Source organism: Hemiscyllium ocellatum, chromosome X, assembly GCF_020745735.1.
Source record: "Hemiscyllium ocellatum isolate sHemOce1 chromosome X, sHemOce1.pat.X.cur, whole genome shotgun sequence".
Taxonomy (NCBI): domain Eukaryota; kingdom Metazoa; phylum Chordata; class Chondrichthyes; order Orectolobiformes; family Hemiscylliidae; genus Hemiscyllium; species Hemiscyllium ocellatum.
This window is the reverse complement of record NC_083453.1, coordinates 12,020,991-12,041,865: the sequence shown is the minus strand read 5'-3', so window position 1 is coordinate 12,041,865 and position 20,875 is coordinate 12,020,991. Positions and strand designations below refer to the sequence as shown.

Below are 20,875 nucleotides of genomic sequence, written 5' to 3'. Positions count from 1 at the left end.
TTCTTTTTGTTCATGTAGAGATTTAAGTGCTAATTAAGTGTGGTGGTGTCTTTCAGTCAGACAATATACTAATCACAATCGGCAGACAGAGAGGATTTGATTTAAATAAGTGATATGCTTTCTTCAACAAAAGATAATGCCACGAGCAAGTTGATTGCTTTCAGTTGTAATTGATAGCCAAATCATGTGCTGTGCTTCACTTTAATGAGATATGAAGAGTGAACGAGAGGATGTCATCATGATGTTGCCTGCCCCCAAGTGCGTTCTCTTCCCCCCACCCCCGTCAAGAAAAAAGAAAAATGATCAGGGTTGAACGTGCTGGATGTTTTTGTTCTCTCAAGCAGGCTAACAAAGATCAGCATCTCAAGTCTGATGTTTCCAAAAAGTGGTTAGACAAGACTGCAGAAGGCAGTTGTTTGATCGAAGACATAGAGAGAAAAGCAAGGGAGGAAAACTCAAGTGGTTTTGGTAAGGATTTTTTTTCAAATGTATAGGGATATGGTGGGGAGGGGATTACAGTTAAATTCTGGAGGAGATATTAGTAGCATGAGGACAACTTTTCAAAAAACAAAATTGTGCTGTCATTGCTTCCCATTTGGTAAAATGAGCATTGATGTTTGAGTCATTAGCCTTTGACAATTAAAATTGTTTAGCACACTATTTTAAAGCACGTGGATTGATTGTGCTTCATTCTGAAAACTGCTGTGACTTTGTATTTATAGTACAGGGAATGAAGTGGCTCTGTAATACTGGGTGCCTCACTGATATAATAAATGTCCTGATTACATTGCACATTGTTTCCACAGCAGCCTGAAGCTTTTTAGCCTCTTGGCCGCATAATCAGGTGTTAGAAGTTTTATACTGAGATTGGATTGAAACTTGCTGTCTTGAGTGCCACAAGTGCCACATTATCAGTTTACTGACTTTCAAATTGTGTTGTTCAGCATTTCTTTTGAGTTGTTTTGCCTTATTGACCAATGAGATTTGCTATATGAAAACAGATATTTGGGGGAAATTATCCCTAATGCCCCAAGGGTCAGTCTCCTTCCCTTTAGAGTTATAATATTAAACATTCTCACTAATTATTCTAATGGAATTTTAATAGCTTGTGTGTTTTTATATCACAGCAGAACATTTATATTCAGCCATTATCATTTAAGTGGAATCATTTGAAGGGATGCCTTTTTTTCCCTAGCAAATAGACAATTGTTTAGAGCAGCCATTGATTTCTTTTTGCTTTCCAGAATGCAAAAGTCCCTGGATATTTACAAGATAATTGCATAGCGTAAGGTTGCCAACTGTATCAAATTTCAATAATTTCTTGCTGTTCACAAGATTTCATCTGATCAATCTTCAAATTGATCACATCATATCCTAATGCAACGTTGGGAAAATCTGACATTGTCTCTGAACTGTTGGCACTGTTAGCACTCATTGTTTAGTTAATGAGAATTATCTTTGGGAAATAAGCTTCTCCTCCTCCTGCGCGCACACAATTTGTACTTGCAGAACTACATTTTATTTTGCTCAAAAACTGCATGAATCCATGCATCCATCTGAACATTGGGGCACAGACATCCTCTCACAGGGCACCTCACATCTTTAGCGCCTCATCTTCCGCCTGGGAACCCTCCAACCACAAGGAATGAACTCACATTTCTCCAGTTTCCTCATTTCCCCTCCCCCCACCTTGTCTCAGTCGGTTCCCTCAACTCAGCACCGCCCTCCTAACCTGCAATCATCTTCCTGACCTCTCCGCCCCCACCCTCACCTTGACCTCCTTCCACCTATCACATCTCCAACGCCCCTCCCCCAAGTCCCTCCTCCCTACCTTTTATCTTAGCCTGCTTGGCACACTCTCATCATTCCTGATGAAGGGCTTATGCCCGAAACGTCGAATTTCCTATTCCTTGGATGCTGCCTAACCTGCTGTGCTTTAACCAGCAACACATTTTCACCTCACATCTTTAATGCATTCTCTGAGCTGACATGACACCGATTGTTAAACTTCTCTTGAAACAAAATGTTCTGGGATATACATGTGAAAGAACTGAAACCAACATGTTAATTCTAAAAGATGAAAGACTTAACAAACAATCCAGGTCTTTTTCATTGTATAATTTCAGTTACATCACACTGTAAACTTTTGCTATAAATTCTGTGTCTCACAATCTGATACTCCATGACCACGTGATGAAGGAGCAGCGCTTCGAAAGCTAGTTCTTCCAAATAAACCTGTTGGACTATAACCTGGTGTTGGGTGATTTTTAGCTTTGTACACCCCAGTCCAACACCAGCATCTCCAAATCATGACTCCCATTCAAAAAGGGAGGGATGCAAAATGAGGAAACTACAGCCGGGGTTTGAAGTTCAAAGCTCAAGTAAAATTTGGATGAAAGGTCTAAAAGTAGGGTTGCCAAACTTGGTGATACAAAGATAGATAGGAAAGTTATTTGTGAAAAGGACTTAAAGATGTTTCGAAAGGATGTAGATAGGTTGAGTGAGCAAAATCTGGCAAATGGAGTGTAATATGAGAGGACTGAAAAAAAACATGTTATCCAAATAGTGAGAGATTGCAGAGTTTTGAGATGCAGATTGGCCTGGGTGCCCTCGCACAAATCACGATACCGCAAGTAATTAGGAAGGCAGGTAGAGTATTATCATTTTTCACAAATGCGTCTGAATGCAAAAGTAGAGATGTTATGCTTCAGTGACACAGGGCACCAGTTATACAGAGACTGCATCTGGAATACTGTGCACAGCGTTGATCACCTTTTATTGAAGGAAGTATGTAAGTGCTTTGCAAACAATTCAGAGAAGGTTTCTCTGGCTAATAGCTGGACTTGGGTGGGGGGGCTGGATCATCTCTGAAAAGGTTAGATGTGGAGATGATGATTCTTCTCGGAGAATCAAGAACCAGGGGTCCCTTTTGAAAATCAGGGATTGCCCATTTAAAACTGAGGTGAAATGTTTGAGGGTCATGAGTGGATATGTTTTCCTGAATAGATTGTAGAAACAGAGTTCTTGAATTTCTTATAATGCAGGTGTAAATAGATTCATGCTAAACAAAAGCATGAAAGATTACGTAGGTGGGAATGTAGATCTGAGGTCCAATCCGATCAGCCATGTTTTTATTGAATCACCAAGCGGGCTTCAGGGACTGAATGTGTTGCCCCTTCTCCTTACTCGTGTTTATATTGGCTGCCAATTAGGCACTGTGAGTTAAAACTTATGCCCTTTGTTTCGAGTCTCTCCACAGCTATGCACCTTCCAACTTGGATCCCTACAACTCTTCAATGTCTGCGTGTCTCCAATCCTGGCCTGTTGCACATACCTGGCTTTAATCATTACACCATGTGGGCTATGCCTTCAGCTGCTCAGATCATAAAATCTGGAATCTCTCTCTTAACTCCTCCACCTTTCCTCTTTGCTTTTTAAGACATTCCTTAATATCTACAATTTGACCAATGTTTAGTCATCTGCCCTAATGTCTCATATGGTCTAATCTCAAATGTTGTTTGATAACTCTCCAGTGTATGCCTGAAGATCTCTTATTATGTTGAAGGCACTAGTTCATAACATTCACTTGCAATTGTGCTGTTCCATATTCACACTGAGAGGTAGTATCTTATTTCAATCCATGTTTCTCTCTCTTTTAGCTACTTGGTCTGTTTCCATGCTGTACAGCTCTTTTATTTTGTTCCAGCCATCCAAGCTGACCGGATATTCCACGTTAATCTAGGCCCATTTGCCAGCATTTTGGCCCATATCCCTCTAAACCCTTCCTATTCATATACCCATCCAGATGCCTTTTAAATGTTGTAATTGTACCAGCCTCCATCACTTCCTCTGGCAGCTCATTCCATGCACATGTGTGGAATAAGTTGCCCCTGAGGTCCCTTTTTATATCTTTCACCCCTCACCCTAAACCTATGCCCTCTAGTTCTAGGCACTCCCACCCTGGGGAAAATACCTTGTCTATTTACCCTATCCATCCTCCTCATGATTTTATAAACCTCCAGAAGGTCACCCCTCAGCCTCTGATGCTTTAGTGAAAACAGCCCCAGTCTATTCAGCCTCTCCCTATAGCTCAAACCCTCCAACCTTGGCAACATCCTTGTAAATCTTTTCTGAACCCTTTCAAGTTTCACAACATCCTCCCTGTAACAGGGAGACCAAAATTGAATGCTGCTTTCTAAAAGTGGCCTAACCAATGTCCTGTACAGCCGCCCAACTTGTATACTCAATGCACTAACCAATAAAAACATAACACACACCTTCTACCTGTGACTCCACCTTCGAGGTACTATGAACCTGCACTTGTTCCCTTTCTCAGATCTTCAATATCATGCACTTTCTTTTTGGATGGTGGGTGGAAATCCGGGTCTGCAGTATTTCCTTTTAAAGCTCAGTTGTTCAGTCCTTTGTTTTTCTGTTTTATACGCACTGGCCCAGATTTTCCAATAGTTAGGTAATTGCTTTTGAAGTGTAGGTGGGACCCTGCAGGCCCCGCAGAAGCTGCTTCGTAGCAGATTCCAAAGGATTTGCCTAGGAAATTAAAGATTTTGTTGAGAATTTGAAGAGTTCTACTGGATATATAATCAGTTTGGAGACAGTAGACTATTTAAGTACCAAGTCTAACTACTGAGTAACTATTCAACTGGCCCCTCAACTTGTCCCTCTCTCTCCTTCAACTATACCTCCCCCAGACCCTGAGCTGACACCCCCTCTGAACTGATTATCTCTCTCACTCCAACCTACCCCAAATACTCCTATTGTTTACCTGGTATCCTCCATGCCTCCCTACCTATCTGCCCTACACTCCAGGCACCCTAACCTCACACTTGCCTTGTATATTTTTTGCAGGAGTTGTCAAAGTGGCTGTCCTTGGGAAATCTGGCTCCAGTGCCCTATCGCCCTTCCCTTTCCAGATGATTTTGATATTCAGGACTGTGTAAACTATCCAAAATGAGAGTCCTTTGTGCTTGATGTGAACGTACACTGCAGGGTTTGTGCTCCAACTCTTGAGCCGTGTATCTCAAGATCACATTTTGCATGTTCTCCTGATGGTTTTAGGATTTTTTCTATTTAAAATCAAGATTTCCCTTCTCTGTGTTTTCTGAAACTTTTTTTTAGGGGGACACTTGCGATATTTATTTGTTTCCTTTTTCTTGTTTCATGACTTAGTATCTCTCCAAAAAAGTCTTTTCCTATGTGGTCAATCAAAGGCTTTGTTAAAACTTTATGGATGTAATTTATTTTTGTTAACCTTGGGAATTCAGTAGATTTAACGGGTCATGTACATAATATCTACTTGTTTCCATTCAGTTTTTCCAAAGTTCTCCCCTTTCTATCATAGCATAAAATGCCTTATATCCCACTACTCATGGGAAATTCTCAAATCTTAATTATCATCTGTCCTTTTGAAAATTGGAGCTCCATTTGCTTCTTGGTCATTGGGTCAGCTTTTCTATTTAGTTATTGCCTCTTCTAGTCCGTTTTAGTTTATTGGCTATGGGCAGCACAGTGGTTAGCACTGCTGCCTCACAGCGCCAGAGACCTGGGTTCAATTCTCGCCTCAGGCAATTGACTGTGTGGAGTTTGCACATTTCTCCCCGTGTCTGTGTGGGTTTCCTCCGGGTGCTCCGGTTTCCTTCCACAGTCCAAAAATGTGCAGGTTAGGTGAATTGGCCATGCCAAATTGCCCTTAGTGTTAGGTGAAGGAGTAAATGTAGGGGAATGGGTCTGGGTGGGTTGCTGTTCAGAAGGTCGGTATGGACTTGTTGGGCCGAAGGGCCTGTTTGCGCACTAAGTAATCTTTTTTAAAAAAAAAAATGGTTTTCTCTAGTCTCTTTGGGCTGAGCAGACTTGCTGTTTGGGGCGTTAATGTTAGCCTACTTACCTGCCACTGCATTGTGGGTGACTTCCTGATGATTTTTTTTGTTTCCTTGCTATTAAAACCAGACTATTTACATTATTTTAAAAACTCACTCCTGGGACGTGGGAAATATTGGTTCGGGCAGCACTTATGGCCTATCCCTAAATGCCCTTGAAGATAGTGGTGAGGCACCTTTTCAACTGCTGCAGTCTGTGTGGTTTAAGTACACCTGCAGTGCCAGTAAGGAGGTCCTGGATTTTGACCGAGTAACAGTGAAGTAACAGCAGTTATGGTTCCAAGTCGGGATGGTGTGGCTTGGAGGGAAACTTGTAATTTCACTTCTAAGCTCCAATAAAGAAGTAATTTTCTTCCACTTTGCTACTTCTGTTCCTCTGAGAGATGTGCACTGGATGGGGAGATGTGAGCACAGATTTGAGTAACTGCTTTGCAAATGACTTTATCCTGTCCAGAAGTGTAACCCTGATGTCCCCATGACTCACTGTGACTCACTGTTTCAACAGCAGTGCTTCATTGTTCAAAAGTTCAAGGCCCTCCAATAAATAGAATCTCTGCTACATTATATCTCCCACCAGCCCTAATGTACAGCAGCCATGATTTCTATCTTTTGTTAACTTGAATATATAATGCATTGCTACTTTTATTTTTCTTAGCACAATATATTTGTGACAAGTTCCAACATTGAGCATTACTTTCAAGTTCTTAGGCTGCTCGTAGGCTAATCTGCTTTTCTTATCTTCAGGGATGGCAGGCTAGTAATTTTGAACAGAGAATTAACTGGTAAAAAGGTTTCAGCTTGTGCATTTCAATTCAAACAGTCCACAAGCCTGTGTACCCTTTTTTTGATTTGGTTTGTGGGTCTATACCCAGCTATTTATTTTAAAATGCTGTACACCCACTGGGTTTTGGCAGTAGATAGGAGGAAATCATTGCTGTAGTATTGCATAGAAAATATAATCCAGTATGAGCTGCATTTTCTGCTTCACATGCTGAGGTCATCATATTTTCTCAACTACATTTCTGAGAGTATAGATCTCTTTTGATCAAAGTATTGAGTTGGGGTACTTGGGAAGGGAGGCTTCAGTGTTCTGTTAAAGCCTTCTGAATGCAAGGCATTTATACTTTTGACTCCAGGTGTTTTGAGTAATTCAGGGAGGAGCTGTATTGCATATCAGATGCTGGGCATCTTTGGCCTTTGTAGTAACTTGTATTTTTAAAAATTACTTGAGGCCTTTTTTTTTCCAAAAATGAATATTTTAGGAATGTGTCAGCATTCTAAATACACTGCATCATGGGAAAGGTAGGGCAAAGACACACCAATTTGGAATGAACAATATAAACCAAGCTCATTCTTGACCAAATAAAATGTGATCCTTCAGAAATAAAGAGAAAATTTAGGGAATCAGCCAACCCCTATGCTGCTATTCTTTTTTGGAAAAATCATAGTTGAAGGGCCAAGCAGATGCCCAGTGGAAACTCATCAAATTTCCTGCAGTTGAATATAAAAAAAAGTCAGTGCAAGACCTTGAATTGAATAGGTCAGCGAGCTGACAGATGGCTGTTAAAAATGTCAGTCCAGATTCTTCTCTCTTCCCCCCCCCCCCCCCCCCCAAAGCCATTTTTAAACTGAATGTGTCAGCAGACATTGAACATAAGTGTATCTCTATGCTGGAGCTACATTCAGTAAAGCAAGCAGTGTTTGTTGACTTATCTGGTTAATCAGTAGATATCACTGGGAAGTAATGCTTAAATTGTACAGCGTGCTTGACCAAACTTTGATTATGTCTAGTTCTCTTTATTAAGATACAAAGCAGCCAAGCTTTGGCAGTATTGCAGGGATTTGCAGCATTCAAGAACTAAGCTGAGGAAATAATTGGTGTTAGGTAGGTTGATTAAATGTAGCCTTTTTCAGCTTTGGTAACTTAGAGTTGTGTGGTCTAATAAATAGTGTCAAAAAAATGTATCCAAGACATTCTGTTTAAGATGAATGGTGACAAAAAGGCAAAGGACATGGGTTAAAACTGATGAAAAGTACATTTATGACTGATTGTTAGGAGATTTTTCTTTCAATTCCATGCTTGTAATGGATTTTACAGCAGAATGGCAGAGGAGAGAGAATTAGAATTATTTACAACCAAATGCTGTGATTAGACTAGCTGTGTTTTGTGACCTTCTATCTTTTCCTGGCTCTCGGTTGATCATCTAATCAGGAAATGCAGAAAAATGAAGGAATTCTTCAAACCGTTTCAGATTGAAATGTCCACCTTTTTCTTCTCCCAATGATGCCCCACTACCAAGGTTGACAGGACCTTGGTAGTGTCCAACCTATTTCCCACTCTTCTGCCCTTACCCCTTCTCTTCCATCCCATAGTAGTGAGTGTTCCCGGTCCTTAATTTACACACAACCATCTGCCATTTCTGCTACCTCCAGTGGGATGTCACCACCTGACAAACATTCCCCACCCCTCCCTTGGCAGCATTCTTCAAGGATTGTTCCCTCTGGGGCACCCTGGTACACACCTCCTTTGTTTCTAGCATCTCCCCACACCCCATGGCACTTTCACATACAGTCTGGAAGGTGCAACACTTGACTGTTTACTTCCTTGCTATCCAAAGCCCCAGGCATGCCTATCAGCTGAAGGAGTGATTTACTGTACTTCACTCGATTCAATTTACTGTATACTGTTCACAATGCAGTTTTGTTTACATTGGGGAAACAAAGTGCAGACTGGGTGATCATTTTACAGAATGTCTACATTCTGTCCATAAAAGTGACCTCGAGCTTCCAATTATCTGCCACTTCAATACAGCAGTGTGCTCCCATGCCAACATTTGCCTCCAGCCTGCTGTAATGCTCCAGTGAGCCGTTGGGACACTGCAGCCTTCAGGGCACAACATCATGTTCATGCTATGAAATTGTTAAAACACTTCCTTCTATGTGTATGACCTAACTCCACACCCTGGGTCTTGACATGGGTTACTTTCAGCACTAACCTATTTTCAACTACTTTATATTTCCCTCGCTCCTCTGTCTCAACCTATCTGTTCACTATTCTTTCTCACCCCTCCCCATATTCAGCATAAATGCCGCGCTCCCCCCTCGCTCTCCTCCTCACTCCCCCCCTCGCACTCTTTCCCCCCACCCTTTGCTCCCCCCCCTTCGCGCTCCCCCCCCTCGCTCTTTTACCCCCCCCCCCCAGTCTCTGTGTCTCTCTCTCCTCTCTTCTCCACATCCCCCCCCCCCCCCTCCCCCACTCTCTGTCACTTTTTTTTTGGCCTGGCTGAACCATATTTACAATAATAAGTCAATGTCTCTGTTTAAAATGCAACTTTTTTTGTGTCACTTTGCAAAGTAGTTTCTGGTTCCTTGTCCTGTTAAACCTGTTGTTTATCTTCAATTGCCTTACGTTGTCAGGCCTTATTTTCTTCATGAACTTGGTTCTCATACGCAAACATGACTTTTTCGCCTCTTCTTGTATGGGTGTTGTAGAATTCAGCACATCTGGCATTTTCATGGTCATGCTGACCTCCGTCTAAAGCAAAAAGCTGCATTAGCTTTCTAAGCTGTTTAACGCAAGTCATGAAATCTGTGTGGTGTGGAAGTAGCTGAGGTGAAAGAGCAAAAGATTTTCTCGATTAGGAGAACCGTTTATTAAAAGTTCATTGCATGGTATGAGGATTGAGAAAGAAAGTATGTAATCTGAGAGGCTTTGTGTGCTGCATTGATTTCACTTTAATGTTCTAGCTTGGAGAAGTTTGAGGGAAATGAGACTTCTAATTTTTCGAGTAACTCTGGCTTTTGAAATTAAACTGTGAATTTGGAGTGACTGTAGTTCTTCTAGTATGTGTTTGTTGCTTCCTCATTTGGACACCACTCAAACGTTGGATTTAGTTTGATTCAGATCTCCAGCAATCTCCGTTCTTATTTTACATTTTTCTCTGCATTCTGAACGGCTGCGGGTCTCTTGGCCTAATTGAAGACTATAGGTAAGTTCCATGGTTAACACTGCAATTTAGGCCTGTAACTAGAACAAATATTGAAACCTGTCTTCAGTTTTATTTCTCACACTTTTTCTTTTTGTATACCCTGCATTTTCGCACATTCCCAGCATCCTACTTTCTTCATTCATTTTACCGCTGTAACCTTCCTTGCTGCCCAATCAGCCACTTGAATGTTTTGCATCTTTTCAAACCAATAGACAGCTTGCAATTCTTTTATATATGGATGGGTGAGGGAAATGGGAAGCTTTGTGACATTCTCATTTCTGTTTGGGGTCAGAACCCAAAAGGAGTGAGATGTGTGATTGCCTGTTGCATACTATAAAATTGACCTATTTGCCTTTGCTCTTGTAATTTTTATGATGTGCAGTGAAGTGTGTGATTTTGAGCTAATGACTTGAAATGGAAACACTCTTCTGGTGGTCACCTCTTGAGAATGGGATATGGTTGCCTTCAAGAAAACAACAGTGTGTATGTTAGAAACTTACACACACAGTATTAGGCAATTCCTAGGGATTTATAATGTTATATCACTTTCCTCCAGCCAGACACTTCATTTGCTGCTTTGATCAGTCCCAAAGACACTGATCGAATATGCTTTCATCACTTCCACAGTCAACTGAGATGGAACTTTGTGGACTAAGCTGTACAGCTGCAACTCCATGCAGCTTGAGTTTTCTTAAAGGAGGCAGAGGTGTGTCCAGCCCTGTTAAGCTATGTGTATATGACCCTGGTGTGGGCTGCATGCAGCAAAATCTCTGAGCCAAACCTCTCCTTCCCTACTGGCTTTCATGCCCCCTCTGCTGCTGCTGTAGGCCTGTCACAAAGATCACAAATAATAAGCCTTTTCATTGTCTTGACTTCTTGGGCCTGATAGCTACTTTCTGATTGTGCAGTTAAACCAGTGAAGGAGCAGAGCCTTTTTGTCTCTATCAGACAGCAATTCTTTGAAGGCAAAGCAATGCAATTATGTCAATGTTGCCCATGAATGGACAAAATAAATTGTGAACCAGGTTTAAGAGGCTTCTGGGCTAAGTCTTTAAGACTGCCTACCAAAGTGCTAAATTTCAAAAGAACGCGGTGATTTTGAACTTGACTTAACAGTCAAAATTTTTATTTTTGTTTATGTCTTGTGTATTTTTTTGCAATAAACAATATTGTAGCTTGACCTGAGAGATGCCTTTTTTCCCCCCTTTCCAAACCCCTCTTCTCTCCTCCTCCCCCCCCCCCCCCCCCCCCGCAATAAACAAAAGCCTGAGATCTCATGTGTGCTTTGGTCATCATGTCAAACCCACTGGCAAGTGGATTGATTTATAGGTGCTAAAGTACAATGCTTGGCTCGCTGCCCATTTATATTTTGATTCCTTTCAATTCATGAGGTGTGGTCCTGCTTACTGTTCCCTTTCCTTTTGAGGGTGGATGAAGCACATTGGGAGATGATTAATATTATAGTGAAGAGTCATCATTTTGCCCCATGAGGCATAAAGTACAATTGGGACCTTTTCAGTCCCCAGAGTTGAGCTTCACACTGTATCTCTCCATTAGTTAACATAAAAATATAGAAACTAGGATCAGGAATAGGCCATTTGACTCTTCAAGCCTACACCACCATTCAATATGACAGATCCTCCTCTCAAAACCACATGCTCACTTTCTCTACATACTTCCAGAGCCTTTTAATGTAAAAAAAAATCAAAATCTTGATGGGTGGTACAGTGGTTAGCACTGCTGGCTCGTAACACTAGGGACCCGGGTTTGATTCCACCCTCTGGCAACTGTGTGTGCGGAGTTTGCATGGTCTCCCAGTGTCTGTGTGGGTTTCCTCCAGGTGCTCTGTTTTCCTCCCACAGTCCAAAGATGTGCCAATTAGGTGGGTTGGCTGTGTTAAATTGCCCCTAGTGTCCAGGGATGTGCTGTTTTAGATGGATTAGCCTTGGGAAATGCAGGGTTGCTGTAGGGATTCTTTCTTGAATATACTCAGTTTCTGGGCCTCTCCAGCCTTCTGTAATACTGAATTTCAATACTTACTATTGTCTGCCTGTGGTCCCATCTTACTTCCACTGCAAAAACAACCTTTACATCTACGGACCCTCCTTTCTTCAGTCTCTAATTTATCCAAAACTGTCTCTTGTCCATTCTGCCTAATATTCAGTCTGTTTAATGTTTAAGCTGATTGTACATTGAGATTTCCCCTGTCTTCTCCTCTTCAACCTCCATCCTTACCCTGATTTTACAAATCTATTCCATACTTTTTACTTTATTAGATTAGCTTCCACTATTTACCTTCATTTCTTCTTTTTTTTTCTAAAGTACCTTGCCCTAACATGCTGTGTAAATGCAAGTTATTCATTTCCTTGCATTTATCTTCTCAATAGCAAGTGTGTTTCACAGAGAAAAATTGGGATGAAGATTCGATTACAGATTCCTGTTAACGATACGCTGAGAGGAATCCAGCCTCTGACACCTTTTACAACTTAAATGAACCCTGGCATTCCATCAAAGCTAAGGGAACTGTGGTACCCTAACCTGTTGCTTGCAATGTGAATTTTGTGGGCATGGAGATTTTGAAAGAGGTGTCCTATGTGCCATAGCCCCATTTGAACAACTTTAATTGAGACCACCAGAGCTTCATGGTATCCACCTTTACACCCCTGCTTTGTGAATTCACCAATTTTAAACTTCTCTTTGAGGCGGTCTGGAGGTACCATGAAAGATACTTGAAGTGGTGTTTGATTTGGTCTGTTCCAATTTAGGTGCATGTCAGACTTCATTTGCATGTTCTGATGCCTGTTAAGATCGCTACAGCATGGGACTCGCCACTTTGGGAGAGTAAAGAATGTTTCATTTTATTTTAATAACAACATTCAAATACCAGTGCTAATGCTGATTCCAAGCCAACTCACGCTAAAGGTTAGCAGAAGTGAAAAGCTAAGTAAGTAGTCAGTAACCAATTGAAGGGGGGGGGAATTTAAAATTGAAAAGTGCATCCTAGTTAGTCAACTGTTTTAAAAACTTAAACCAGTTAAAATCTTTGCAAGATGGCTAGGGTCAGATCTTCCTTACTTTGCTGTTAACACGGGTGTAACTTTTGGGGGACAAGGGATTAAAAAGAAAAATGCCACATTAAACAGAAGGCCAGTTGTGTTAGCATTTTAAAGGTTTTTTTTCTTTGAGATGTGGAGATGTTCATTAATGTTGAATCTGGCTCTGTTTGAACTTCATGCAGACCATACCTCGCCTGGAACAAGCCCTGATAAAACAGAATCTAAGGTTGGTACGAAGTTGGCAGATATGCAGGAACAGACATCAGTGAAAGACAGAATGGCATTATACCAGGCTACTGCATCACAGAAGGAGACCAGCATCCAATCTCCTACAGTAATCATGTTTTTGAATACATTTCCATCTGCACACAATTGATTCTAATGCTTATTAGAAATGTTGTTGAGGGTAATCCTGTTCTCATGTTAAAATAGAAGCTTGTAGGAAGACTTTTTTAAAAATTTAAACCTATTTTTCTAATTGATCTGTTCGGGGATGTTCTTGCACATCTTTGGAACAGGTGAGATTTGAACCCGGGCCTCCTGGTCCGGGGTAAGGACACTACCACTAAGACGTGCTGACGACAACCAGATTTGCACCACTTAGCAGGAATGTCTTCTTATAATAGCAAGGCCTGTTAAGCATGTCAACTTAGATTTTTTTTGCTGCCTTGCTCTCTTTTACCCTCTTCCCCCATCCTTTCTCCTTCAACTGTGTAAATGAACATTGTGCTTTGCACCTGTGCAGTGAAAGGTGGGAATCCTCTTTATTCCTGTGACCCATATATGCAAACAGGAGGTCAGCAGCTTTTTAATCTGTCTATAACACACATGTCAATGTGTTATTAAACTGCCACTATCCATTTATCAGAGGTTAGCATAAAGTCATACAAGATTATTAATTTGAATTTACATAGATATCTTGAATACTTCACAGAACATCAGTTGCTTTAAAGCTGCAGTTGCTATTGTCTTTTTTTGACAGCCATGTTGGCCTGCAATTTGCGCATAGCAAGGTCATGCAAATCATATTGAGATGAATCACTGATTAATGTGTTTCTGATTCTGTTGGTTGAATTAATTTTGCCCAGGACATTAGGATAATTTCTTGCTTTACACATCGTGTCAATGAATCTTTCGCAGTCACCCGAATAGAGTAATGTGATCTCAGTCCAAAGTTGGCACCCCAGATAATGTATCACTCCCTTTACTCTTCTCAAGGATGTTTGCTAAATGTGCAGCCTGAACCCATTACCTACTGACTCAAGTGAGTGATGTACCAACTAGCCATACTGGTGCTACTGGTTAAGGTAGCACCGCTCCCATATCTGTGTGACCAACTGGAATGAAAAATTAGTCCCTCTTTCCCCCCCCCCCCCCCCCCCCAAGAAACAAATTGGCGCAAACCTTTCTAGCTATGCTTTGACTCTGATGTCTGGCTTCTTGGACTTGAGTCCAGTGACATCAGATGCTGGATACGCATTGCATCTTTGTCTCGATATATTTGCGCAATTCTGTCTCGCTGCAATGTTCTTGTTTCCCTTACTGTATGCCAACAATTTCTTTTGAACAGTTTTTTTTAAAACCTTGCCTTCAAATTTAACTTGTCTGGTGTCTGGAGTGCTATTGGTGAATTTGGTCCCCCTTTGTTTTCAGTACTGCATCTATTCACCTGCATTCCTTCACCAGATGACCAAGTGAAAGCTCCTTTTCAAATCCACTTTGCAAACCTTTTTCATTGGGAATTTCTGAGCTGATTGCTTGACATTCAGTCGCTCAACTGGAGTGGCTGTGTTTTTTTTTCCTTTCTAATTGGTGTCAGGTATTTCTAATGCCCAGTTTTTCTCTGTGCCATGTCATTTGTGAATGTTTTATATTTATGACATTAAGATATGAGAGAGATTTAAAATAATTTAGTTACATCCTGATGTAATCAATGTAAACATGGCTCTGCCAGAGGAGAAGAGACATTATTTCTTCTGGTGAAAGGACCAGCCACCCTACCTATATCACTCTGTGTCTCACCTTTTTTTGACCTGTTAATAACTGGAAGGCTTGCAGGGAGCTGCCAGTGTCTTTAGCTTGGTGATATGTCAATTGGATTCCAAATACTAATAGCTTCCATTTTAAATCAGAGGTCTACAGCACAGATAAAGGCCTGAGCCTATGCTAGTCAAAAGCGAGCCACTAATTATTCTAATCCCATTTTTCAATATTAGACCTACAGCCCTGTATGCCTTGACAACTCGAGGGCGCATCTAAATACTATTAGACTGTTTGAGGGTTTCAGTCTCTACTACCTTTCACAAGCAGTGAGCTCCACATTCCCACCACCCTCTGGGTGAAAGAAAATTTCCACACATCCCGTGTAAACCACCTTCCCTTTCCCAGAAATGTATGCCGCCTGGTCATTGATCCCTCCACCAAGGGAAAAGTTTCTTCCTGTTTATGTCAATCATAATTTTATACATCTGTCGTGGTCCTCCCTCAGTCTCCTCTGCTTTAAGGAGTACAACCTTTAGTCTGTCCAATCTCTCTTCGTAACTAAAACACTCCAGGCCAAGCAACATCGGAGTAAATTTCCTCCGCACCATCTCCAGTGCAATTCCATCCTTTTTAATATGGTGGAAATGTTCTGTCAACTTGTCAGGTGTGAAGCCTGACATTTGGATATTCTGTCCACCCATGCCAGCTAGGCGTTCCTCTGTGATGCGCACACTTACTCCATACGCTATATTCACTCACTACTGGTGTCTTGTTTATCTAGTCTTTATCCTTTTCCATCTCTATTCTCTTTCAGCAGCCTTAAATGTTTGCCAAATGCTGCTAATTTTGTAATTTACGCCACTTTCGAGTCTCATGTCGTTTCGGGATTGCTCTTTCCTGTTTTTTTTAAAACGCATCCTGGCATGTCTTCCTGCCATTGTGCTACTTGTATTGCATTTTGGCTAAAACTAATCAGAATTTCAATTTTTATAAGTTTCCTTGAACCAGAGATTCATTTTTAAGTATGCCATTACTCCAGCCTTACTAATTTGAGTCATCTACAAACCAGAAGATGCAAACCTTTGGTTTTCTAACCCTTTAAAAATTTTAGCATGATCCTTGGATTGCTTGTCTGTTGGTTCTAGCTACTCTGGAATGTGGTGTTATCAGCACTCCAACTTTAAGCTCACATCCCAAATGAATAACTAAATTCATTTAGAAATGTGAAACAGAACAGCAACAGTTTATTCACGATGACAGCAGTAAAATACCGGTTTGTTTTTGCAATTAGTCTCTTCCTAACAATATAGTCTGTATTGTGAATGATCCCAAAACCTATTTGAGTCCTTGCATTTGGTTCCATTTTGCCTTGGTTTCTGCACTTTACTGTTTTGTTCTTTCTCTCCTCGTCACAAGTTTAAATATTCCCATTAGTTTTGAGCTGGCTAGAGTGTGCATTAATGGATTAATGCTTTCTCTGACAGTCTCATTTCATGTTGAATGTTCCATAGTTGGGTGGTGTTCCCATCATAACAATTGTTTTCCTGGCTCTATTATGTTAATACTTGCTCTTGGAAATTAGACATGCTGGAGCCAGTGGCCATTCTGACCATTGAAGTAACCGTGCTTTTACACAGCAATTTACCATACCTTTAGGTCATTCCAAAGCACTTCAAATCATCAAATTTGTTTTGAAGTGTTTGTGCTGTGTGGATAAACGCAACTGATTTGCGCATTGGATGATTGACTATTCAATCTGTTTTTGCTGAGGGAAAGTTTTTTGACCAGGAGAACTCCCTCCTCTTAATATTGTGCAACGGATTAGATTAGATTCCCTACAGTGTGGAAACAGGCCCTTCGGCCCAACAAGTCCACACCGACCCTCCGAAGAGCAACCCACCCAGACCCATTCCCCTACATTTACCCTTAACTAATGTACCTAACACTACGGGCAATTTAGCATGGCCAGTCCACTCTAACCTGTACATCTTTGGACTGTGGGAAGAAACCGGAGCAGACGGAGGAAATCCACGCAGAGACACTGGGAGAGTGTACAAACTCCACACAGATAGTTGCCCGAGGCGGGATATTGAACCCGAGTCCCTGGCGCTGTGAGGCAGCAGGGCTAACCACTGAGCTACTGTGCTGCCCAGTGTTCGCATCCACTCGGTGGCATCTCAGTTTAATGAATTATGCAAAAAAAAATTCCCTTTTGAATTTGCATATATTTGTATTCACATTTATTTAGAAAGTAATTGTGACTTTGTTCAATTATACTATGGTAAAATTGTAGTATTTTTCAACCATTTTTATTTTAAGATCTGTATTTGTCAAAGTTTAGTTGAAGTATCAGCCATGATTTCAGTTGACAAAACTGTTGCCTTAGTTAGTAGGTTGTGGGTTCAAGACCTCCAGAGTCTAGCATATAATCCAGACTGCCATGCTTGTGCAGCACTGGGGGAGTTCCACACTGGTCGTGCCATCTTTCAGATGAGATGTTAAATCAATTTCTTTCGGGTAGACAACAGAGTGGGTTTTTCTCCTGGCTAACGTTTATCCCTCAACCAACATCATTAAAACCTTGTGTTGCTTTTTTTATAAAAGCTTAATGTGTGCAAATTGGCTGTTACATTTCCCTATTCTATGACAATGTCTACAAAAATATTTCATTGGTTGTGAAATACTTTGATATGTCCTGAGGTTACATAAGATGCTGTATATGTTCAATGCTATCTTAAACTTCTCTAGTTTCCATAAACCACTTTTTTAGACTTGTACCAATTGTAGCAATCTGTCTTGTAACAATTCCTCCTTTGCTCCCCCTCTCTTCCCAACCCCCTCCACCCATTTCTGTGGCTTCACCCGCCTTATCTCTAATCTCCTTTAGCCCCATAATCCTCTGAAATATCCTTACTCTAATTCTCTGACCTTTTGTGCATTCCCAACCACCGTTGCTGCATGATTAGTAACATGCCTTCAGGTGCTTGTACCCTAAGTTCTAAAATACCTTCCCCAAGCCTGTCGTCTTTTCTCTACCTTGCTCTTTTTAAGAGATTCCTTTTCAAACCGTATCCTTTTGAACAAAGGTTTGGTCATTGCCCTGGCTTGGTATCAAAATTTATTTTATAATTGCCCCTGTGAAGCACTGTGGGCTGTTTTGTTATATATAAAGGTGCAAAATAAATACAAATTAATGAAATCAAAGTAGGCCTACTAACTCTATTGCTTTGAAAACTGCTTAGACTTTGGACGAGCAAATGCTGTCTGGAGAAGTGATCAATACCAAAGAGCAATGGGGAATCAAAGACTCATCAAATCCGAAGAAGTTGCCACAGGTATAAGAATTTCTTTTCTCTTTCTTTTAACTTGATAATTTGTTATTTAATTGCCTACCCTTTTTTTTGTTACAGGTAGGGTGGAGTTAGAAATTAGCTTTCTTAATACTGATGCTAGTGAGTATTGTGGGGGTTCTTCTCAATTTTTTCTCTCATTTATGATAACTCCCACTAGGTGTCCAACCCAGCAGCTCTCCATATCTGCAACCAAGTGGTTATTTCTGTGATGCACCTTGATCAATTTTTATGCACGTAGTATGATCATGAAGGACTTATCGTAACCAAGTCCATTTCATCTCTTTCTGATATCCGCTCATGTTCCGATTGTGATTAGGAATGACAGGTTTTTTTTCCCCTCCAGGAGAAGTGGGGCATGGGGTGAAAGAACAAAAGGGACGGCTTATGTTTGCGTTTGAAGGCAGGATGGATTAAATGACCAAAAAAAATCTCTCTTTGTTGGTTATAGCATCTTATGTATGTAAAACATGAAAGATAACTAGGTAATTTTTTAATGTCCCTTTAATGTCCATTTTTCCTTTCCTACTGTTCAAATAAAAATAACATTGTTGAATCAGTGTAGCGTAGAAAAGTACCAAAGACTGAAAATTATTTTGGGGGCTATAGCCTTCATCAAACCAGTTATTTTCTGGTCTGAATTCAGTGTTGGGTTACAGCTTTGTAATTGAGTGCAGGTGACAGTTTTGTTTGCAGTTTCATCTCTTGTATGTCCCTTCACTACTTAATGTTGACAATATGTTTGATATTTGTTGGGATTTCACCATCTGTCTAAATGTGATTTTGTATTTTTGAATCCTCATTTTGCAGCTTTTGTTTCTATTCCAGATGCTTTTTTTGTTTAAAGCTGTTGGTAATTCAAACACCATGCAAATAATGTGGCTCCTGTTTAAACAGGGCTATTGTAGTGTTTTCTTTCTCTCCTTTTTGTCTAATATTTATTATGTTTGCTTTCTGTTATAGTGTGACATAAGCACTAGTGACCTTGAAATGAATGCTGGCAATAGGAATGAACAAAAAGAAAATGTGCCACCAGTACCTTTGACCAACACCTCTTCCCATGCAGAACTGCAGAAGGTATGTGACGTAGACTTAAGTTAGTCATAGAGATGTCCAGCATGGAAACAGACCCTTCAGTCCAACCCGTCCATGCTGACCAGATATCCCAATCCAATCTAGTCCCACCTGCCAGCACCCGGCCCATATCCCTCCAAATCCTTCCTATTCAGATACCCTTCCTATTCATATTCAAATGCCTCTTAAATGTTGCAATTGAACCAGCCTCCACCACTTCCTCTGGCAGCTCATTCCATACATGTACCACACTCTGCGTGAAAAAGTTGCCTCTTAGGTCTCTTTTACATCTTTTCCCCTCTTCCCCCCAAACCTCTAGTTCTGGACTCCCCGATCCCAGGAAAACGACTTTGCCTATTTATCCTATCCATGCCCCTCATAATTTTGTAAACCTCTATAAGGTCACCCCTCAGCCTCCGCGCTCCAGAGGAAACAGCCCCAGCCTGTTCAACCTCTCCCTATAGCTCAAATCCTCCAACCTTGGCAACATCCTTGTAAATCTTTTCTGAACCCTTTCAAGTTTCACAACATCTTTCCGATAGGAAGGAGACCAGAATTGCACGCAATATTCCAACAGTGGTCTAACCAATGTCCTGTACAGCCACAACATGACCTCCCAACTCCTGTACTCCGTACTCTAACCAATAGAGGAAAGCATACCAAACACTATCCTATCTACCTGTGACTCCACTTTCAAGGACCTATGAACCTGCACTCCAAGGTCTCTTTGTTCAGCAACACTCCCTAGGACCTTACCATTAAGTGTATAAGTCCTGCTAAGTTTTGCTTTCCCAAAATGCAGCACCTCGCATTTATCTGAATTAAACTTCATCTGCCACTTCTCAGCCCATTGGCTCATCTGTTCAAGATCCTGTTGTAATTTGAGGTAACCCTCTTCGCTGTCCGCTACATCTCCAATTTTGGTGTCATCTGCAAACTTACTAACTGTACCTCTTATGCTCGCATCCAAATCATTTATATAAATGACAAAAAGTAGAGGACCCAGCACTGATTCTTGTGGCAATCCACTGGTCACCGGCCTCCAGTCTGAAAAACAACCCTCCACCACCACCCTCTGTCTTCTACCTTTTGAGCCAGTTCTGTATCCAAATGGTTAGTTCTCCCTTTATTCCGTGAGACTTAACCTTGCTAACCAGTCTCCCATGGGGTACCTTATTGAACGCCTTACTGAAGTCCATATAGATCACATCTACCACTGTGCCCTCATCAATCCTCTTCGTTACATCCTCAAAAAAACTCAATCAAGTTGTAATGTTAATTGTAGGAACAATATAAATATATATTTGGGTTCATTTTTCATTGGAGATCTGTTGACTTCCTAATTCTAAGATTCCACCAGTTTTTGGTTTTATTGTTGTGTCCAGTGTGTGACTGGAGATCATTTTCCACCTATTGGTGAACAAACAGGCAACTTTGTCTTTCTAAATAAAACACCTCATTTAAATGCTAAATTTGTGATTGAGGACTTGTCAATGAGGAAGGAATTGATCACTCGATTGATTGAATTA

General features: G+C 40.9%; 1 protein-coding gene across 8 annotated transcripts in view; it reads left to right on the top strand.

Annotated features, from left to right (window-relative positions):
- The window catches only part of LOC132805723 (LIM domain and actin-binding protein 1-like), a 122,618-nt gene that overhangs the window by 90,863 nt on the left and 10,880 nt on the right, over positions 1–20,875 (top strand). For 5 of the 8 annotated variants that reach the window (XM_060820933.1, XM_060820934.1, XM_060820936.1 and 2 more), the window contains 4 exons: positions 342–468; positions 13,122–13,273; positions 18,165–18,257; positions 19,236–19,349. In XM_060820933.1, coding sequence (XP_060676916.1) covers positions 342–468; positions 13,122–13,273; positions 18,165–18,257; positions 19,236–19,349 — 486 coding nt within the window. The remainder of the gene's footprint in view (positions 1–341; positions 469–13,121; positions 13,274–18,164; positions 18,258–19,235; positions 19,350–20,875) is intronic. The other 3 variants (XM_060820939.1, XM_060820940.1, XM_060820941.1) reach the window with 3 other exon arrangements.